At 43.2% G+C, this 21,326-nt stretch overlaps 2 protein-coding genes across 2 annotated transcripts in view; one reads left to right on the top strand and one right to left on the bottom strand.

Moving 5' to 3' along the window:
- kcnh3 (potassium voltage-gated channel, subfamily H (eag-related), member 3) overlaps nucleotides 1-1,252 on the top strand; it is a 74,271-nt gene extending 73,019 nt beyond the window's left edge. The window contains exon 14 of the mRNA XM_056288916.1: nucleotides 224-1,252. Within this exon, the coding sequence (XP_056144891.1) occupies nucleotides 224-1,252 (1,029 nt within the window). The remainder of the gene's footprint in view (nucleotides 1-223) is intronic.
- Nucleotides 1,253-3,637: 2,385 nt separating this feature from the next.
- Nucleotides 3,638-21,326, bottom strand: part of armc8 (armadillo repeat containing 8) — a 25,123-nt gene continuing 7,434 nt past the window's right edge. Inside the window, exons 6-22 of the mRNA XM_056289542.1 lie at nucleotides 20,957-21,049; nucleotides 20,736-20,816; nucleotides 20,534-20,609; nucleotides 20,357-20,447; nucleotides 20,133-20,193; nucleotides 19,785-19,985; nucleotides 17,939-18,034; nucleotides 17,738-17,820; nucleotides 17,373-17,454; nucleotides 16,927-17,013; nucleotides 16,714-16,806; nucleotides 14,913-15,062; nucleotides 6,172-6,267; nucleotides 5,860-5,955; nucleotides 5,641-5,713; nucleotides 5,315-5,408; nucleotides 3,638-5,207 (exon numbers count right to left, since the gene is read on the bottom strand). Of these exons, the coding sequence (XP_056145517.1) occupies nucleotides 5,174-5,207; nucleotides 5,315-5,408; nucleotides 5,641-5,713; nucleotides 5,860-5,955; nucleotides 6,172-6,267; nucleotides 14,913-15,062; nucleotides 16,714-16,806; nucleotides 16,927-17,013; nucleotides 17,373-17,454; nucleotides 17,738-17,820; nucleotides 17,939-18,034; nucleotides 19,785-19,985; nucleotides 20,133-20,193; nucleotides 20,357-20,447; nucleotides 20,534-20,609; nucleotides 20,736-20,816; nucleotides 20,957-21,049 (1,587 nt within the window). The 3' untranslated portion in view covers nucleotides 3,638-5,173. The remainder of the gene's footprint in view (nucleotides 5,208-5,314; nucleotides 5,409-5,640; nucleotides 5,714-5,859; nucleotides 5,956-6,171; nucleotides 6,268-14,912; nucleotides 15,063-16,713; nucleotides 16,807-16,926; nucleotides 17,014-17,372; nucleotides 17,455-17,737; nucleotides 17,821-17,938; nucleotides 18,035-19,784; nucleotides 19,986-20,132; nucleotides 20,194-20,356; nucleotides 20,448-20,533; nucleotides 20,610-20,735; nucleotides 20,817-20,956; nucleotides 21,050-21,326) is intronic.

Below are 21,326 nucleotides of genomic sequence, written 5' to 3'. Positions count from 1 at the left end.
AGGCTCTACTTCACACTTCGATATGACCAGACAGACAGGAGCACAAGATAGATTAATGGTATTGCAGTAAATGAAGGTTATCAGACTGAATCGGTACTCTTTATATACAAACATACATGTACTTTGTTCCAGGCTGTGTTTTGAATTGCTATTCAGCATTTGTATGTCATTCTTATCTGGTTTTCCAGTGTTTGGTTTCAGTGTGTTAATTCTCACCATGCAGATGAACAGTCTCTCCAAACAAGTCTCCCAGCTCAGTCAGGAGCTGCAGGATATGACACGCCTTCTTAAGCCCCTTCTACAAGCAGCACCGCAGCCAATGCTAACAACCTTGACGCCAACTTTAACCTCGATGGCCAGCAGCACGAGCCAATTGCCCACAGCCACCCACATCACAGTCCTGCCTGCTGCCCTGCCGTGCTCCCATCAGAGAACTGAGACTTGCTTTCTATTGGACAGCGGAGACATGGGGGGGGAGGACTTGCCTGGATGCCTTCTCCCTACTCCTCATTCACCACAAAGGCCTACTGCTGCTCTTCCAGCACAGCCGCCGCCACCAGCGCCGCCCCGGCCCAACTCCCCGGGGAGTGTCAACAGCCACGCCCACTCCAACCCGTCTTTGCCCGGGGAAGATATGGAAGGATCTCCAAGCCCGAGGAGCCTTCATACCTCCTCCAGCAATGGGACACTTTTCCCATCGCTTCACGATCAGCCGCCACTGGCCTCGCACTCTCTGTCACCGTCTCTCTCCTTCTCCATGTCTCTCTCCTCCTCCCCTTCTCTTTCACCCTGCCGGGGCACCTGTCTGCTGCCCCGGACTGGCATGAGCCACACCGGCCGAGGTCTGCCCCCGCCGCCACCTTCCCAGGACACCCCACCTCCCCTGACCTCGCATTGCTCAGCTCCCCCATCCCTGACCTCCTCACCGGGAGGTCGCAGACCCAAAATTTTGTACCCCTGTTCTTCATCTTCTTCTTTTTCTTCCCCATTCACTCCGCCCACCTCTTCCCCCCATCCCTCCGCCCTCTCCCTCCCATTTTTTCTGGACTCAGTGAGGGAGAGGAACAGGATGGAAGGCGATCGGGATCCTTTCTGGTCCACCCTCCGGCCCAACAATGGGGATGCCAGACCCAGGGCAGGAACCCAGGAGCTGGAGATGCAGGAGTGGATAGAAGAAGGTGGGGTGGTGGTGGAGGGGAAGTCCTCCCCGGAGCACATCGGTTTCATTGACGAGGAAGGAGCAGCTTTATAAAAGAGAGGAGCTAAGTGAAAGCGGGAGAGAGAGAGAGAGAGAACAAAAAGACGAGAGAGGGAACACAAGGCCATGGGGTGTGTTGGCCTAATGGACAAGATGAAGAAGCGAATGAGAAAGAAGAGAGAGGGCGCCATTTACAGTCAGAAAGTCAGACACGGACCCATGTAGAAAGGCAGACAGACAGCACAGGTGTAAGACTAAATAAGACAGCTGTCAAGTCAGCTCCATCAGCATGAAAGTCACTCCTTTCTCTGCTGCAAAGGCCAAACACAGAACTACAACACCACAAATTGTCTTACAACTTCAACCCCGTCATAGCGTCGATCTGTCTTGTACAGCTGTTGGGACATTCACAGAACTGTGGCTTAATTTCTCTCCAACAGGAACTGAATTACAAAGAGAACATTTACCTTGTGAGCTGCAGGCTGGTTTAGCTCAAGTCAAACAATTGAACATCTATCAGAATACTGTTATTAACCCAACAAATGTCCCAGCAGCCTTTCTCCTCTAAGGGCAGGCATCAATGTATATCTCAGCGGGGGGAAAGGCGTTTTTACCGAAGCCAGTTTTTCCGACCCACTCCATGCGGACTGGGAATGTAAACTCCTTAATCATCTTTGATCAAGTCATTTCATTGCTTGGAAATCATGTCGACTCTGTCAATTGGGCTACCCGTTTACAAGGGTTAGAAATATCTGCCTCGAAAGATGTCAGTGGTAATTGTTACTGACATCAAACTTCAAATCTCTCCAGACACATACACATCAACGAACTGGTTTCTTTACACAGGCTAACACAGAGACCCCATCTGCAGCCAAATACCTAAGCACGTTCTGAGTCCTGGCAGAGCCCTCCGTATTTGGTTTCCCTTCAGGGCCCTAAAGTACCCTTTTAAGTGCACAATCCAGTCAATACACAATCAAGCAAAGGACCGGAAATGCTCCATGTCAAATAAGGAGAGTCACGGTGGACCTGGCTCTATATCTGAGCCAGAGGTAGACTTAGTGTGCCAAAGAGAAAGGCTAAATGTAAACAAAAAAAGTGGGAGGAAATCACAAAAAACCGAAGTCATAGACAGCACTCTTCTAGAAGTTTATCACCATCTATGACTTTTTACTACCAGCCTATTAGATTGTACAGCAAGGACAATTTTCATATCACCCCCAAGCTTTAGCCATTCAACCATTCGTGCCTTCTACATAAAAAACAAACTTCCCTACAATCGTCTACCTATACAGGCAAGCATTTTATCCCAATTGACGTAAAAAGCCATTAACTTCACCCGTGGAGAACACTGCACCTTTATTTAAAATATAACTAATATATTTATGTATTTATTTTTACTGACGATCGAGGAAGTGTTGAGGGAAATATACTGTGTGTTTCCGGAAGGCCCAGCATGTGTGTCATCTGCCGAGCGAGGGGTGTGTCCCAAGTTTTACCAACTACACTCAACCCCAAAAACCGGAGGCATTCCAGCCTGGGCGAGGCCTTTTGCTTTTCTATGTAGCACGCACAGACATACCCACGATTATAGACCTCATTTCGAATGCACGCAGATACAGACCATCATTGCCACCTGCGACCCTTTCCTCAGCCATTGAGTTGAATGCTGGTGCAAGACAACAGACAAACTCCAAAACTCTCCCAACACCCAGGAAGCATAAAGGTCTGAGGACGCCGAGTAAGGCACTACCTTGTGCTGGACTTTATCCCTCGCGATATTTGTAACATAGACAGTCAGATTTCTGGATTCTATTTTCTGTAATTGGAGCGGGAGGAAGGGTGGGAGGGCTTTTGCGGCTGGACATTTTCACACTAAAAATAAAAAACATATATACACACACACACAAGGATTCACGGAGCAGACTTCCCACTGAGGGAATTGAACTTTTAATCTGTCAGTTTCTATGGTATTGGGTGAGGGTGGGGGCTCATTAAATGCATGTCACAGATATTTGCATGAGGAATGTGCCTGCTTCAAAGCTATGACGGGCCAGGGGTAGGGAAGTAGACAAGCTGCCCATCCCTACTAGAGGCTGTTGGGCTTCAAATGTATTTTATTAATGACTGCTGTTACATAAACTTTACCAGGAATACATACTGTAAGACAATAAAGAAGTGTTGTTTTGTAATACGTCAGAGTCCTGTGCCGTCACTAGGCCTTTGTACCGGGTATTTCAATGCAGCAGCCGCCTCGGCAGGCACAGCCTCCAGTCTGTGTCTTAAACTTCTTGTAACTTTGTGTACTTCACTTAAATTTTGCTAATCTTCGTTCAGAAAAGTTAACCTGAAAGATGATTGTAGTTTTATTAAGCCATATATGACCCTCTGCCAGGTTCCGGACTGATTTGTTAAATGAGACAATGGTGGAAGTGCCAGTACAGCAAACCCAGCTTCCCAGCCTTCAGTGAAATAAGACAGACAACACAGGCGGAGTTCCTTCTTTCAGGTCTGCATATATTTCAATGGTAACATTCATTCTATCAGTTTCAACAAGTTTTGAAATGTCAAGGAATAACAGTCTAGAAAGATCCCGGGGTGTGGGGGTCATATGGTCGAGGTATGAAACATACTGTGACATTTTATTCTGCTGTGGTGGTTCCACTTGGTGCCTTACAGGCCAACTTCAATCACTCTTCCTTTATTTCCTGTACCCTGTCTGTCCTTGCATTCTATTCAAAAGACAGTGGAGAGATGAGGGGAGGCAATGTCCAAGCTTAGGGTCACTTTGATGCCTTTTGACAAGCAGACATAGACAGGGGATGAAGAATGTGGGAAAAGTTAATTTTAGGTCTATAGAGGTGTCAGGATACATGCATCCTGTGTTCTTCCTCTTTCCAATGTTGTGTAAATCTGTACACCTCTGGTACCCAGCTCATTTGAAAGGGTCAGGCCAATGTAATTACTATCAGCACGAGAACCACATTTCCCATTGGGATTATAAAGATGTTGGACTGAACAGTCCTGTGATACTATGCTTCAGTAAGTGGCTGACCTTAAAGTGAAATAAAAAAGGTGCACTTGGGAGTAGTGGTGTGGACAAAGAAAAGACACAGAAATGACTGCTGATTTTTCCTTAATCACCTCTATAGATCATGTTCAAGTCCGGTACATAATGGTGTCACACTGCGGTGGATTTAGTTTACTGAACTAAGACATAGGGAGACATTGGAACGAAAATCAAACAGAGGGTGGTGGTGGGGTGGGGCAATAAAAATCCAAAAAATAGATTTATATGTTTATATTTATATATATTTACGAGGTATGTATCCACAAAAAAAAGAAAACACCAAAGTTCAAAATAAGCATTCTGGGTTTTTTTTCTCCAAACGTGTCCTTTCTTGTGACTTCTTAAAATAACATTAATATTAAGAGCAATATCATTAATGAATAATTAATTAGCAAAATAAAACCAGGAAGCTTTTCTCTCCCACAGCCCTGCTCGCGTGTCAAACCTTGTAGTCCGATTCCCTAAAACCAAGTCTCTGCTGTCAGGAGTCCAAAAGCACCAAGGCCTCCAGGCCACACGGTGGCGCTAATCAGGGTGCTGCACTCAAAAGAAAAAAATCTTCACAACAAGTCCCAGAAAAAAAAAATCCAATTCACCTTTGCACTGGAAAAACAACAGAAGCTGACACCCACGAGCCACCCCCTTAACCATTTGTTCCCCCCGAACAACAACCATCGTCTCAAAGCCGATGTCTGGAGTAAGAGGAACTGGGGAGGCTGGATCGGGAGGGGGTGCACAAGGGGGTCAGAGGTGAGGGGAGGCCCATCACAGTTCAAAAAAGGTGTCTTTGTGCAACAAACAAAATCTTAAGATTAAATAATAACAAAAGAAAGAAAACCAATGGCAGGTATCCTCCCAAAAAAATGTTATTTAGGCTGGCAATGGGGAATCCCTCCCCTCTGTGGTCATGCTAGGTACTGCTGCATTGCCGTCTTTGCCCTGGAAAGGAGAGATACGGAGATGACAGGGGGCGGAAAAGCCAGTATACGCCATTCAGTAAATCAACGAGTTATGTGTGCATGTTTTCTGCCTGTTCCACGGCCCACCTGTCACAGAGGTTGGGGTCAGATGCCCCGGTGAGTTTGTGCAGGATGTCCACAAATCCCATCTCCCTAAGCTTGTCCTGGCGCTCTTGAGAACCTGATCACACAGAAACAGAAACACTGAGCAAAGATAATGCAGGGGTATGGCTCAAAACACTGTGATGGCCATTAGAAACGACACTTTCGTCTTACTGTGTCCCCTCGCTTCCCTTTATCTCACACTTAATCACCCTCCTATTTTTCCTTAATCCTAATGCCCTCACTCAAACCCCCAGTATCTAGTAGCAACCTAACCCAGTACCAGTCATTCCTCTCAATATGCCACTCACCATCCTCCTCGTTCCATATCAGGTTGGAGATACAGAAGGTCGCGGCCAGCTGCAGCTTCACATTTGAATGCCCCTGGGAAAAAAGGACAGTATAGCGTTGCAGAACGTCATCACTTAGCACAACATCAATGACCGCCGTGCCTAACAGAACCGGGCCATGTTGCATTTGATTGGTTAAGACTCCAGCTGTTAGCATTGGATCAGACAGGAAAACCATACCATGTAGTATTTGATTTTCTGGAGTATGTCATCATTGGTCATGATTAGCTCCTTGGCTGTGCTGCCATCTGTGATGTTGGCAAGGATGCACAGAGTCTATCAAAGAGAGAAACAACCTGTCAGACATGAATGGTTTCACATAACAGAAATAAAAGCCTCATAATTAATACACCTTTTGAGTCAAGAGCAAGTAAATGGCATAAATGCAGTCTTGGCTATGCTCAGGAACATGACTTTGTATCTAACTGCAGTTAAACTTCTGTAAACATGGCTTTCTAAACACATCTGATAGCCCCGTGAGAGACAGCTCACCTGTTCTTTGACGTCTATGCTGTGTTCTCCTTCTAGGATGAGGGTAACTGCCTGCATGATCTGCTTTCCATGAGAGCTCATGATCTGGTCAATGTGCTGACAATGTAGAGGGTGAAGAGGACAGTTAGTGAGGGGTCTGGTGCTGTGTCAAATGTTTTGTGTGTAAAATTATGATTTAGCATATACAACAAGGGAGACTAGATCAAGTTTATGTGCGCACGGCCTTTGCAGTGTACATGAGGAGTGAATGTCATCATCCTTCGACCGCAGTCGAACAACGAGTGAATGTAGTGCAGGCTTGTAGGGCTTGAAGCTGTACTATAGACATTAAAAGGCTAATCTGCTTCTCCTTTCTAGCAGAGGCTACTGGTCAGACAGTGAGGCCCAATCACAATTTCCCCCCTTGGCTCTACCACTTGGCCTTTCCGCTCTGTTTTGCGAGCCACTGTGAAGTGGAGGGTTTCCCGTTTCTTTTGGGGTAGTGGTCATCTAGCCCTCCAAACAGAGTGGTAGAAGAACATTTCCAGAATTCTCTGCGAACCTAGGCAGTGTCATCACTACTGGTGCGGGGAAAGAAGCCCATAAACCTTTGCAAATAATCATGCAAAATTTTCAAAATCCTTTGGAATATCTTAGTTTATTGTAGATGCAAAGGAATATGTAGCTGGATTGTTATAACAAGCATTTCAAAAAAATTGCTATTCACGATGTCAATAGAACTTTGTGTAAACAGTGATTTGTGAGTGACAGTAGTTACTTCTATGTCCTTTGTATGAGGCTTGAAAAATAATCCAGGAGAACTTCCGGGTCTGCTTATCACCATGTGAGACGCATTTCTTCATTGCTCCGTGAGGGTGTGACTAAATTCAAATTACAAGCACTATTTATTTGCAGATACTAGTTGGTACCCTGTTTTTGTTTTTGCCTTGACACAAGTGTAGCCTACTTTTTGCGTTCCTTGAGCCAGTCATGTCCTCTACTTGACAAAAGGTAGCTAGATCACGAGGAGGCCACTCCAAAGCTTCGCCCTTGACTGATCCAGGTTCCCTGTTGAAGTCAGATGCTAACCATGCTAACATTTCCGACTGGGAGCGGCTCAAATCAATGCTCGCTTCATGAAAGGTGATATATGTGGGAAAATTGATTTACAGGCTTCTGACATTCACTTAGAGATTACTTCAGTAAAACAAGAACTGGAAAATACAGCTGGACCTCTACAACAACTGCTAAACTCCCATGACCAGACCATACATGAGCTGGAGCGTGTGTGCATAGACAACGGCAGCCAGCTGTCCAAGCTGGACTCAAAGTTGAACTCCCTGAAAACCAAAGTGAAACTAATGACTGACAAATGTGAGGACTTAGAAGGAAGGTTGAGGAGAAATAATATTTGTCTGATTGGAGTTCCAGATGGTTTAAAGGGTCCTCGGCAAGGACCCTTTAAACCTTGTTGCACAACTGCTAACTGCACAACTGGATGAGATGCCGTTACTTGACTGAGCCCACTGCTCTCTCTGTGCAAAGCCCAAGGAGGGAGAAGCATCCCGTCCTTTCATCATCAGGATCCACTATTTCCATGTCCGCAATTAAATTTTGTGATGTGCTGGCGAAGCCTCCCGGGCCTCCCCACTCCTGTACAGAGGGGGGGAAAAAAAACTTTTCATCTTCCCTGACTACACTGCCTCTATCTCCAAGAAGCGTGCTTCCTCTGCAGGTGTGAAGCGGCAGCGCCACTCCTGTCCCGGTACCAAGTTTGGTCTTCTGTTCCCAACTGTACTGAAAATAACCCTGCCAGGCAGATCAGCACACACATTTGATGACCCGGGCTCAGCCATGGACTTTGTTAACCTGTGTGTTAACCTCCACAGGTAATAAAAAGTTAGCTCCCCAATGCTGTGGTCTAGCACTAGAATGACCAAGACAGTCATTTTGACCGTTTTGGATTTTCTAAGTTTAATAACTTTGTGTGTGTGTGTGTGTGTGTGGGGGGGGGGATACAGACCTGCCGCTCACTGAATGGTCCTAAAATTGCATGTACTTGCATTAAAATGACTTTTCAATCAATTGCACACAAAAAAAAGTTATGATAAGAGCTACCTAAAACGACCATGACTGGTCAAAATGACCGGACGTAATTTGTGCATGATCTTGTGCATCATGTCACTATTTATGACATGTGTTGGTCGCATCATTCATCATCATCGCTCTGTGCTAGAAACAAACTAGCATTCTCCAGTGCAGAGTAATCGTCTAAACTTGATTTTTGATTATTGCCAACATGTCTGGTTACAGATGCCGTTTCAGACGCACCATGACTACCACCGATGCGTTGCAGTATTTAGACTTAGACTGGTTTTATTTGTCATTGCCTTATATGCATGTCTCATACATACAAGGGAACCAAATTACATTTCACAAGGACCTCAGTGCCACATAAAAACAAATAACACACAATAAATATTAAAAACAAAAAGTGCATGAAAAACAAGAATTACTTCACAGACCTAAACAGCACAAGCACACCGGACACGGACAGTGAGTAAGACCGTCAAAAGTCATTTTACGGAGGTCTAGGTGTTCAGGCCTTCCATACAATTACTTTTTGTATTTACAGTATTTACCGGCGTTGGACAGCGGCGATTCTAAATTGTTTGAAAAATAATATTAAAAGTTGTTAAAATGTTAATTTTGGTGTCAGTCGTTTCTTAACAGACATACCAACATATGCAATGCATTAATATCTCAATTGGGTATTTATCTTGACTGAATATAGAGTTTAAAAACCGTGGTAATTTTGACTGCCCATGGTCGTTCTAGTAGTTTTTAAGTTCCAGTCATTGTTTGGGACTGTTTCAATGGTTATTTTTAGTTCTTTTAGAGGCCTTGTTACGTTTGTTAGATTAGCAATATGTATTTTCCGTTTTGTTTTTCAGGTAATATTTTCACCTTTTCAGTTTTGCTATTCAAGTTCGACCATGTCTCTATGAAGTTTAAATTGCTTGAAAATAGTATTATAGTTGTTAAAATGTTAATTTTGGTTTCAGTCGTTTCCTAACAGACATACTAACATATGCAATGCAGTAATATCCCAAGTGGGTATTTATCTTGACAGAATATAGAGTTTAAAAACCGGCGGTCATCTCGACAGCCCATGGTCATTTTAGGTGGGAGTGAAATCCCGGTCGTTCTTGTGCTAGTGGGCAGTAATTTTTTTTCTTCTCCTTTTTGGGTACCAACAGTGTGCTGCATAACTCTTATTTCATAAAGTTACCTGAAAAAAGTGAGATCTATCTTCTTATTTACCATACTTTTGAGTAATCAATGTTCTCTAATTATCACAAATAACTCAGCGTTATGTCATATCACCTCTTCGATGGAACTTTGAGATTAGCCTGTGCCTCGTTGGGGGAGGCGCTTATGCGGATGGTGGGGGGGGGGGGTTGTTGTTCACTTGTTACGTGTTCTTTGTTTTACTGTAATTCACTTGTCACTGGGTCACCTTACTTAAACGTTTGTAATGGCTTTTCATTTATCATTGAATACACTTGTACATACATTCACTTAAAGATGAGAATAGGATATGGCTCAACCTAGCCCATCTTGTCAGTCCGGGAGGGGGTTAACATTTGCAAGTTGGAACTGTAGAGATCTAAATCAGCCAATCAAGCGTAGCAAAGTACTCCACCAGCTTCAACATATTGTTTATATCCAGGAGACCCACTTAAAACTGTAAGATCATGCCAGGCTGCGTAGAAAGTTGGTTGGTCAGGTGTATCACTCATCTTCCAGGGGAAGTCCAGGGGCGTCGCAAGTTTAATTCGGAATTCTTTGAACTTCACTTGTTCTGATATTGTTTCTGATGCTAATGGGAGATATAAATTGTGACTGGTCGTTTACGTAATACTCCTGTGGCTTTTGTTAATATTTATGACTCTTATTGGGAAAAATTAGGTTTTTCAATCAGTGTTTTTTTAGCTAACCAACATGTCCACATATTTCCCCATACTCTGGGGTGACTAACTGTTGGATTAATCCAGCATTAAATTGTTCCTCCGCTAGAAATATAATACCCTCAAACTTGGCAAAAACAATTCAGTCCTTTATGGACAAGTTTTCTGTGTCGGATCCCTGGTGTTTTTTCAACCCTTCAGGGAGGGCACACTCTTATTTTTCCTCTAATGTTGACCATACTTTCACATGCATCGACTTCTTTCTGGAGGATAATCCCCTCTTACCATCAGTGCACTCTTGCTCATATGATGCTATCGTGATTTCAGACCATGCTCCTGTCATATTATAAATACAATTAAAGGCTATGATTTTACACATCCCCCTCTGGCGCCTTAATACACACTTGCTGTGTAATGAAGATTTTGTGAGTTTTATCTCACAGTAAATGTACTTCTATCACTAAATAAACTCTGGGTATCTCCATGTCTTTGCTCAGGGAGGCTCTGAAGGGCTTTTTACGAGGGGAAATTATCTCATTTTCAAGTTATGAATTTAACTTGGGGGGAAAAAAAGAGACTATTCAGCTTGACAATATCTATGATGCTTCCCCATCACCTGAGATTTGTAAAGAGCTTTTACTGAAAGCAGAATATGATATTCTCACTGCTGTTCAGGTTTAGGACCTTTTACTTAAATCTAGATCCACGTACTATGAACATGGGGAAAAAGCAAGTCAGTTGCTAGCCCACTATTTACGACAGGCATCATCCTCTCATCAGATTCCACAAATTCAGACCCCATTAGGTGTGACAGCAGATCCTAAATTAATCAACCAACACTTCAGGCGCTTCTGTGTCTCGATGTTCATCTGAACATATTACTGACCCCTGCGCCTTTGACCAAGTTTTCAACTCTCTCCACGTCCCCAAAGTAGACCCTGATTCTGTTAGACACTGGAAAGGTCAATCACTATTGCTGAACTGAGAAGCAGCTTTTTCCATGCAAATGAGGAAATGTCCAGTGCCAGATGGATTCAGAATCATGTATGTCCTCTAAACTCCCGCCAACTCTCATGCAAGCTATAATCTCACTGATTTTAAAGAAAGGTAAGGACCCCCTATCAGCTACGAGCTATCGCCCCATAAGTTTGTAGTCGGTTGACCTAAAACTTTTGTCTAAACTCCTTGCTATGTGCCTGGAATTGGTTCTTCCCTTCATCATCTGCCCAGACCAGACAGGATTTATCCATGGTAGATGTTCCTTTTCTAATCTGAGGCGGCACTTCAATATCCTGTGAAACTTCTCTACTTGGGTCACACCAGAGGTCCTAATTTCATTGGACGCAGAAAAGGCTTTTGACCAAGTAGAGTGGGGTTATCTTTTATATACTGTACAGATGGTTTTGGCAAGAAATTTATTTCTTGAGGGAGACTGCTATACAATTTCCCCACAGTGTCTGTTAGAACCAATAACATCCACTCAAAACCTTTTCCTTTCCACTGCTCTACTCGGCAGGGATATCCATTGAGTTCCCTTGTTCGCCATTGCCATCGAGCCACTTGCTGTGGCTCTCTGGTCGCACCCACATATTACAGGTGTACTCAGATATGGTGTTGAACATACGGTTTCGTTTTACACGGACGATCTGTTAATGTAGTATATCTCTGACCCCTCAGTATCAGTTCCAACTGCTCTCAACATATTACCTCTTTTGCCGTATATCTGGCTACAAACTTAATCTGGCCAAAAGTGAGATATTACCCCTAAATCTGGCAGCAAGAAACTACCCACTGCATAATTTCCTTTTAAAGTTGCCTCAGATATTATTGTACGCTTAGGTATTCAGGTTACAGTCTGATTTGAAGATTTATTTAAATCTAACATTCTCCCATTAGTTGCTAAGAAACAAGATGATTTTGGGCACTGGTCTTTGTTAAATGTAACCCCAGCGGCCCGGATCATTTCTGTTAAAATGAATATGCTCCCCAAGTTTTCCTATTTGTTCTAATACCTACCCATTTTTCTTCTGCAATCCCCCTTTTTTTTATTGGAAAAGTAAGATTCAAAGACTGCTTCAGAGGCCAAAAACTCTCGGGGGTCTTCTTCTTTCGGCTTGTTCCCCATTTCTCAGGGGTCAGCACAGTGGCTTTTATAGTTTCCATCGGTACTCTGTGAGGGCACAGCACAAATGGCGGCCACTGTTAACCCGGCCCGCCCTCAACCGATCCGGTATGGTTTTGTCAATCCGCATACCAATTTGGCAAAATTTTATGTCGGATGCCCTTCCTGACACAACAACTAACCCTATGGACAGGGGCACAGGTAAAGCACTGGATGCCATCCCAGTATTCATGGACTTGTGCCTATGCTTGCCGTCATTCTCAGGGCTCTAGCATTGCCAAATTTTAGATTTTACTACTGGGCCTCTAACTTGAGAGCAATTTGGTTTTGGCTTCATCTGGAGGGCTCCCACTCTCCCCCAACATAGATAACAATGGAATCCTCCCTCTGGACCAGCCTCCCTATCTGCTCTCTTTCATGCTCCTGTGAATTTCTCTCTCTCCCCGTTAGATAAATATAATACTTAAATCAACACTAAGGATATGGAACAATTCAAGCAATATTTTGGCCTTCAGATCCTCTCTTTCCTTGCTCCATTAGCAGCAAATCCATTATTCCACCCTTCTTTAATAGACGGTACATTTTCTTCCTAACATGCTTGTTTACAATCAAGATTTATATGGTGATAACATATTCTCATCTTTCCAACAACTCTGAGAAGTTTAATATTCCTAAACATTTTTAGGTACTTACAGGTGCATAGTTTTGTTAGAAATGCTTATCCTAGTTTCCCGAATTTACCAGTCGCGACTAGTGTCGACCCTTTTTAACCCCACTACTCACTAAATCCTATCTCACATCACACTATTAAAATGCTATGGGAGAATGATTTAAGTTTTGAAACTATAGATGATGTATGGGATGAGTGTTTACGATGCGGTCACTCCTCCATCTCTGCTAGGCACAGGGTACTAAACTGTAAGGTTCTTCACCGCCATCACTTAACTAAGGCCAGACTGTCAAGAATGTATGAGGATGTTGAACCTGTCTGAGATACATGTCGTCAATCTCCAGCCCCCTACATCTGATCTGATCAATTATTTACACAATTGGAAATAGTCAATGCAATCTCACAGGTTATTTCTGTCTCTGTCAAAACATCAGCAATCACTGCCTTACTCGGTGTCACCTTCACATGTACATTATCAGATCATATGAAGAACTTTATGGCTTTTGTAACTCTTTTGGCTAGATGCCTGATTCTTGTCAAGTGGAAATCACCCGCTCCACCTACCCATCACTCTTGGATTAGGGATATCTTCTACTTTGTTAATATGGAAAAAAGTAGGCGTACACGGAGTAGATCGTCCACTAGTTTTAAGAAGACATCGGACCCATTTGTTGCATACACTGATAAACGAACCTTTACTACCATCCCGGACTGACAAACTGACCATTTTCAGCATCCTACCTAATTTACTGAAACGGTTCACTTTGTGTTTTGTACGTGCAAGTGTATGTGTATACACACTTAGATGTTTACCAGTTCTCATAGGTGACCAATCTGTTTATTTTGCTTGTTTGTTTGTTTGTTTGGTTTTTTTTTTGGTCTTGTTTTGTTCACTTTCTTATACACATGTTCAACTTCTTTTCTTTCTCTGATCTTCTGTTTTGTAATTACTAACAGCCTCATTTGAAACTCGGCATACTGCTGTTATCTGTTATTTGTCTGGAAATCCAATAAATAAATTTTTGAAAAATGATCCAGCAGCAAATTTTCTGCACTTCCCACTCATCGGATATCAGTGTAGGGCAGAAATTTAAAGGGCAGGACTACATTGAAATAACCAATGTTTAAACATGCTGCCTGGCTATTGTCAATAGATTAATCTGTCTTGTTCTGTCCTGCAAATTTGTCACATTTGATAATGGTAGCAAGCTACAGGCTTTAATATTCAAGATTTGAAGAGTCAAGATACAGTTTGTCATTTTCATTATGAACTTGCGCACATAAATAAAAACAAAATGCCATTTCGCCAAGCCCACAGCAGTGCAACAGAAAAGACAAAAATACACATCCAAAAATTCCCTAAAAACGATACCACTAAAAACATAAAAACAGAGAGAACAAAAAAAAAAAGCACATTCAAGTGCAACATAGTCCATTAAAGTACCATTTCAGTTTAAATGTTGACAACCGGTGTCTGTCAGCGAGTGACCAACACTGATGAGGGTAGGTGGAGGGTAGAGTATTTTTATAGTGGCGTTTTAACATAGGAGTCTATGGTACTTCCGTGTCTAATCCCCCTCGTGATGTCAGTCAACCAAACATGGCGCTGAGCAGCAGACTTAACGATGAGGGTGATGACATAATGAGTGGTGTCCCATTTCCTAGGTAAAGCTTTCAAACCCTACCCCTTGTAGCTCTGTTCTGAAGGGCCACTACCCAGTAGAGGGTACTCCAAAACTAGGGGTGGGGCGGGGGGGGCTGAGATTTGGAAATTAAGAGTATTTAAATCTCTAAAAACGGCCCCTTTCACCCTTCTATTTGTGGCACCTCTGACTCAATTACACATGTGAGATAGCAACATGTCCTACACTGTGTAGCTCCTGTCAAACTACAAAGGAAGATAAATCTGTATAACTTGCTGGTTCAACACTGTTGGGAACCTTGATTTATTTTTTTATTTTTTTTAATGTGTGTGTGTGTGCTTGTGTCCGTCTCTCACCGGACGTGTTGACAGCAGATTGCGCAGCAAGCCTAACGTCTTCATCAACACGTTGGTGTCGGGGTCTGACAGCAGCCGGAACAACTGCTCCGTCCCCAGAGACCGTACAATCTCCACCTTCACCTTCTGGTCCGCCTGAAACGCCATGTTCTACAAATACACACGCATACACACACACACACACACACACACACACACACAATACGTACACTGAAAACATCTGTCGAAACTAGCCTGCAATGGCAATCGTGACGATGGCTTAGTGGATGACTTTGTATAAAGACCACTGGATGTATGGATGAATGAAAACGGTTTACTGATATTAAAACAGGGGTCGGGAATCTTACCCATAAAGGGTGAGTGTGGGTGCAGGCTGCAACCAACTAGCAGACTAACTGCAACTTACCTGATTCTACTGATAAACCGGTAGAGTCTGCTAATTACATTAGTAGACTCAGATGTGTAACTACTCGGTTGGAATAAAAGCCTGAACCCACACTGGCCTTTTCTGGATAAGATTCCCCACCCTTGGATTAAAGTGCAAAATGGTATAAAGAAGAGGAATATACACTCACCGGCCACTTTATTAGGCACACCTGTCCAACTGCTCGTTAACGCAAATTTCTAATCAGCCAATCACATGGCAGCATCTCAATGCATTTAGGCATGTAGACATGGTCAAGACGATCTGCTGCAGTTCAAACCGAGCATCAGAATGGGGAAAAAGGTGATTTAAGTGACTTTGAACGTGGCATGGTTGTTGGTGCCAGACGGGCTAGTCTGAGTATTTCAGAAACTGCTGATCTACTGGGATTTTCACGCACAACCATCTCTAGGGTTTACAGAGAATGGTCCGAAAAAGAGAAAATATCCAGTGAGCGGCAGTTCTGTGGGCGAAAATGCCTTGTTGATGCCAGAGGTCAGAGGAGAATGGCCAGACTGGTTCGAGCTGACAGAAAGGCAACAGTAACTCAAATAACCACTCATTACAACCGAGGTATGCAGAAGAGCATCTCTGAACGCACAACACGTCGAACCTTGAGGCAGATGGGCTACAGCAGCAGAAGACCACACCGGGTGCCACTCCTGTCAGCTAAGAACAGGAAACTGAGGCTACAATTCGCACAGGCTCACCAAAATTGGACAATAGAAGATTGGAAAAACATTGCCTGGTCTGATGAGTCTCGATTTCTGCTGCGACATTCGGATGGTAGGGTCAGAATTTGGCGTCAACAACATGAAAGCATGGATCCATCCTGCCTTGTATCAACGGTTCAGGCTGGTGGTGGTGGTGTAATGGTGTGGGGGATATTTTCTTGGCACACTTTGGGCCCCTTACTACCAACTGAGCATCGTGTCAACGCCACAGCCTACCCGAGTATTGTTGCTGACCATGTCCATCCCTTTATGACCACAGTGTTCCCATCTTCTGATGGCTACTTCCAGCAGGATAACGCGCCATGTAATAAAGCTCGAATCATCTCAGACTGGTTTCTTGAACATGACAATGAGTTCACTGTACTCAAATGGCCTCCACAGTCACCAGATCTCAATCCAATAGAGCACCTTTGGGATCTGGTGGACCGGGAGATTCGCATCATGGATGTGCAGCCGACAAATCTGCAGCAACTGCGTGATGCTATCATGTCAATATGGACCAAACTCTCTGAGGAATGTTTCCAGTACCTTGTTGAATCTATGCCACGAAGGATTAAGGCAGTTCTGAAGGCAAAAGGGGGTCCAACCCGGTACTAGCACGGTGTACCTAATAAAGTGGCCAGTGAGTGTAGATTATTCTCACCATCAGGGCCCAGATCCCATTGACTCTCAATGCAGGGCTTTCACTCTGAGTCAGACTGCATAGTAACTCAATCACCCCTGACTCCAGAATGGGCTGGAAACACAAACACACATAGAATTAGTTTATTTCAATATCAATAGAGTGATGTCAGTGTATAAACATATAAATTATTCATGCGTAGTACACAGTGAATGTAATCCTGTGTCGAGTTACCTCTTTGCTGGGAGAGAACTCCAGCAGCAGGTTGCATAGTGTGGAGGAGGCCATGACCAGGATCTCATCTGGGGCATTCTGCAACAGCTACATAGAAAAAAAAAAATCAAGAACACTGTGTTATTAGAGAATAGTACACCACAAAACAAACTTACTGCCACTGCAAAAGTAAGGATCAGGAAAACAATTTGGGTAATGCCACCCTCACCCCCCACATATGCACACACACAATGAACCAGGAAGCATAGGCCTAATGATTACAAAATTACTGCAAAGACAACCAAACCTCAATAGTACAGCAACCTTCAACTGAACTACGACAGGGCTGAATGGTGCAACAGAAACAACACTAAAAGACTTCTCTGGACCACCTCTGTTGCTGTAAAGGATTAGAGGCTAAGTCTCCATTTATCACTGTGTATGTTACTCAAAAAACAGACATCAACCTTCATTAGGGGTTTCCACACTGCGTGGTCATGGAAGCTGGTCCTCAGCTGCTGCACTGACCGTGAAAGACTGTGGAGACACCTAAACAGGCAAACACACACACACACAAACTTAAATGAGATTCAAACAACTTAATGGTACTCAGTACAAACAGACTCCACAGAACTTATAGGTACCTACAATTTACCAAAGCAGATGGAAGGAGAGAGACACAAAGCACAGCGAGAGAGAGCGAGAAGACTGTTAAGGATAAAGAAGCTTATTAAAAACTAAAAAACCAGCTCTGATGTGAGTACAGTCTATCACAACAACACGAATGAATGGATGGAGGGAGGGAGCAGCGGGAAGGGGTTCCAAACTATACCTGACAGCTGCTAGGCGGACTTTGATGCTAGATTCTGATAGGCCACTGACTATTCTGTCCATCATGTTCTCTGTCTCAGTGATCTGTAAAGAGGTGGGGGACAATAAGATTAGACATAGATTCTGTACGCAGACACACCCACAGCCATGGCACAGACACACTCACCCACACCAAAGACACAAACACAGACGTAAAGGTCACCTTCTTGCGGATATCCTCATCGTTGGAACCTAGTGAAGCGTACAGTTTGAAAGCAGCTTGTCTTAACTCGTGTGCATGCTTGAGGTCATGGTCCAACTAAATAGGGGACACAATGGACAGAACGTCAGCCAGTTTACACCGTCAACAAATGACAAAAACTGTGTCTGGCAAAAAAAAAAAATCTGACAATTTAAGAACATTTCTAAAGCGGTGGAGGTTTTGTTTGTACATTTTAATGAATGTACAGTGGAAACCGCTTATAGTAATCACATCTGTCCAGGCCGATATGATCACTTTATGCTAGGTCAAGCTGTTGTTTTTTGCATGACCATCTAATTGTCATGTTTACACTTAATGAATAAATATAATGTACTGAAAAAGACAACCTCTCTATTTTACTGGATTTAACTGGCTGGAAGACTGCAGCCTACTCTCAGCTAATGCACTGTAGCAAAATATCAGCTGCTTCAAATACTTCAACCAGGAATGTAAAAATAGACTATAAGCTTACAGCAACATCTTGGCTTTTGCACACAAAGACCAAATTTTTCATCAAAAGATTTTGGAAATTAAGAAATATGACTTAATGTTTTGTAGCTGTAGCCTACATTAACCAACCCCAAAAAAGTTGTCCGTCATAAATGTTTTTGGAACAGTTTCGATTTTTTTTGCAACCATTAAAGGAATACCATATGCAGTATGCACTTTTCCCATGACATAAAAAGGTATGTGTGTGTGTGTGTGTGTGTGTCTCTCTCTCTACCACAAACGTAAGTACTGCCAGCCGCTATTAGGGATGAACTGGATTGAGGTAATTGGTACTCTTCCATTTAAACTAGACAACCGACATCCTGACTTTCCACAACTTTTGTATCAGCTTGTGAAATTCAACCTACACTTAATGTCTTCTCAGAATTGCATGTATGCAACAGGCCCAATTTTCTTCATTTTGTATTGCGAATTTTCAAAAAAAAAAACAAACAAACAAAACAAAAAATTGCGTGCAAAGTTTCTGTGCGGAACGATTTTTTTGGATGACCGATTTAAAAAAATGCACATGACATTTTTGGATTTATTTACTGGACTTTTATGAGTGGATTGGAAACTTTAGCAACTAAATCATACCATTAGGAAAGAGAAAATAACTGGGACCTAACTGACTTCATTTGCACAACTCTCTTGAGAGGATGTGCTAAAAAGACAACAGAGAGCTTGCCAAACTGATGCTGTTCCAAGTCTTTCTGTGAAGTTTTTAGCTCTCAATCGGACAACTTGAAGCTACCTATACAACCCTTAAGAGTTACACACAAACCAATCCTTTTTGTAATACTTTTTTCTACCCGTGCATTTAAGTCAATATCTAGTCCAAAAATATCCAAATCATGAAAGCTTTTGTGGTTTAATATTCTAATGGTTAATATCAGGTGGCACTTTCTCAGGAAAATGATACAGCACATAGCATGTTATGTCTTCACCATATTACCCAAATGAAGAAAAAAAGGCAAGTAGAGGCAAGTTTGGAAAAAGAAGAAACTATGTTGTGGATAGTGGGCCGATATGTTAGACCAAAGCTCGATGAAGACTTTTACCAACAGATACTCCAACATAAATAGCTAAAATCCAAGTTTAACAGTGTTTTTTGTTCAGCAGCGGGGAAGGTGCTGACAACAGCACTGGTGACTCAAATGGCTCTCTGGAAAAAAATGATCTTTAGGATTATAGAATTTAAAGATCAAAAGTTCTAAGCAGAGAGAGAGAGTGTTATTGTCGGCGGCTGACCTAGCTTTTCTAAAATGCATTCCCTCCCCCCCTGCCCACACACACACACACAAAACCCCAGACCCACCCTCTTGATGTCGGTGATGGCAGAGACAGAGCTGGGGTATTTGAAGTAGTCTGCCAGCATCGACACCAGGTGGTCAGTGGTGCTGGCAATCCTCTGCAGCTCCACGTCAGGCTCCATCAAGTAGGCAAGGGTCTCAGCTCCCTCCACCCGCTCCTCCAGCAACCTCTCCTTACTGCACATTCGCACCAGGCAAGGCAGGGTCTGGGGACACACAATCACAATGAAAATTACAAGTCAAAAGAGAGAAACACAACAGAAATATGACTTGAGTGACCCATATTTACAAATCCAATAAGTACTCAGAGAACCATCTAGTCTGCCAACCCAGAGTTCTCAGTCACACCTGACCTTTAGAACTATGCAGCTGTCGTCTGTCCTAATGGCTCCCGCTCGACACATATAGGTTAGACTGGGAGAGAGGAAAGGCAAGACATAAAGATGAAAGGAAAGAAAAAATAAAATATTAAAAAAAAAAGCAGAAAAAATATATGTTGCTTTTAATAACAGAATCCATATTACAATGAAACAACTAAAATGGCATGCCATGGTGATTGTGGTCATAAGATACTCACCATTTGGCTGCCGTTAGTTGCATTTCAATGGGCTGATCCCTTTGCATCATTCTGACAAATACCTGAGAGAGCAGCTCACCATCCAACAGCACTGGAAACACAGTGGCAGTTGTTAAGCGATGATAATCATGCTGAGAGGTGAGGAGAGGGGAGGAGAGTAGAGGAGAGGATTCTCACCATTCACCAGTGTCATTGACACCTGAGTATTCTCGTAGACCAGGACCGAAAAACACTTGAGCGCCTGCATCCGGACCTAGATGGGAAGAGGGTAAGATGAAGAGATCAGCAGATGCAGGCAAAAGAGGTGGAAGACACACTGCGCCCTATAAATCACACTCATGTAGAAACAACAACACACGTGAATACATCACTCATTCACCTTATAAGAGGGAGAGATAAGCAGTGGAGCAATGTTCTGGATGGCACCGTGATTGAAAAGAACTGTCTGGTGCTCTGGGGTCTGGGGGAAAACACACACACATACAGATATTCTCTCAACAATACACCTCAACCAAGTCAAAAGACTCTGTGTGTGTGTGTGTGTGTGTGTGTGTGTGTGTGTGTGTGTGTGTGTGTGTGTGTGTGTGCGTGCGTGCTCACCTTGCAGCAGTGGGAGAAGATCTGTGTGATGTACTCCTGGGTCCTCTGCGAGCGGCTCAGTAGTGACATTATATGGGGAATCACAGTGGGGTTCTGCAAAACAAACAGGCACACGCTTGTAAAAGAATTACAGGGATAGGCCTAAGCATGCAAAAAAATACACTGTCAAACACTGTATTTCAACAGTGTGAGCAGCACAATGCATTACCACAAATACAGGCCCTTGACCTGTAAGAAAAAGGCATGCTTTAGCAGTGAGCTCACTTCCCTCTGCCATCACACCCTTTCCAGGCTGCCTTGCACACTACATATGCTGTGAATGTTGACAGGAAATACTTTGTTTTTTTTAACTGCACTTTTTGCAGATGTA

Source organism: Lampris incognitus, chromosome 11, assembly GCF_029633865.1.
Source record: "Lampris incognitus isolate fLamInc1 chromosome 11, fLamInc1.hap2, whole genome shotgun sequence".
In the NCBI taxonomy this organism is placed as follows: Eukaryota; Metazoa; Chordata; class Actinopteri; order Lampriformes; family Lampridae; genus Lampris; species Lampris incognitus.
Note: the sequence above shows the minus strand (reverse complement) of the source record. Positions and strands in the feature narration are given on the sequence as shown.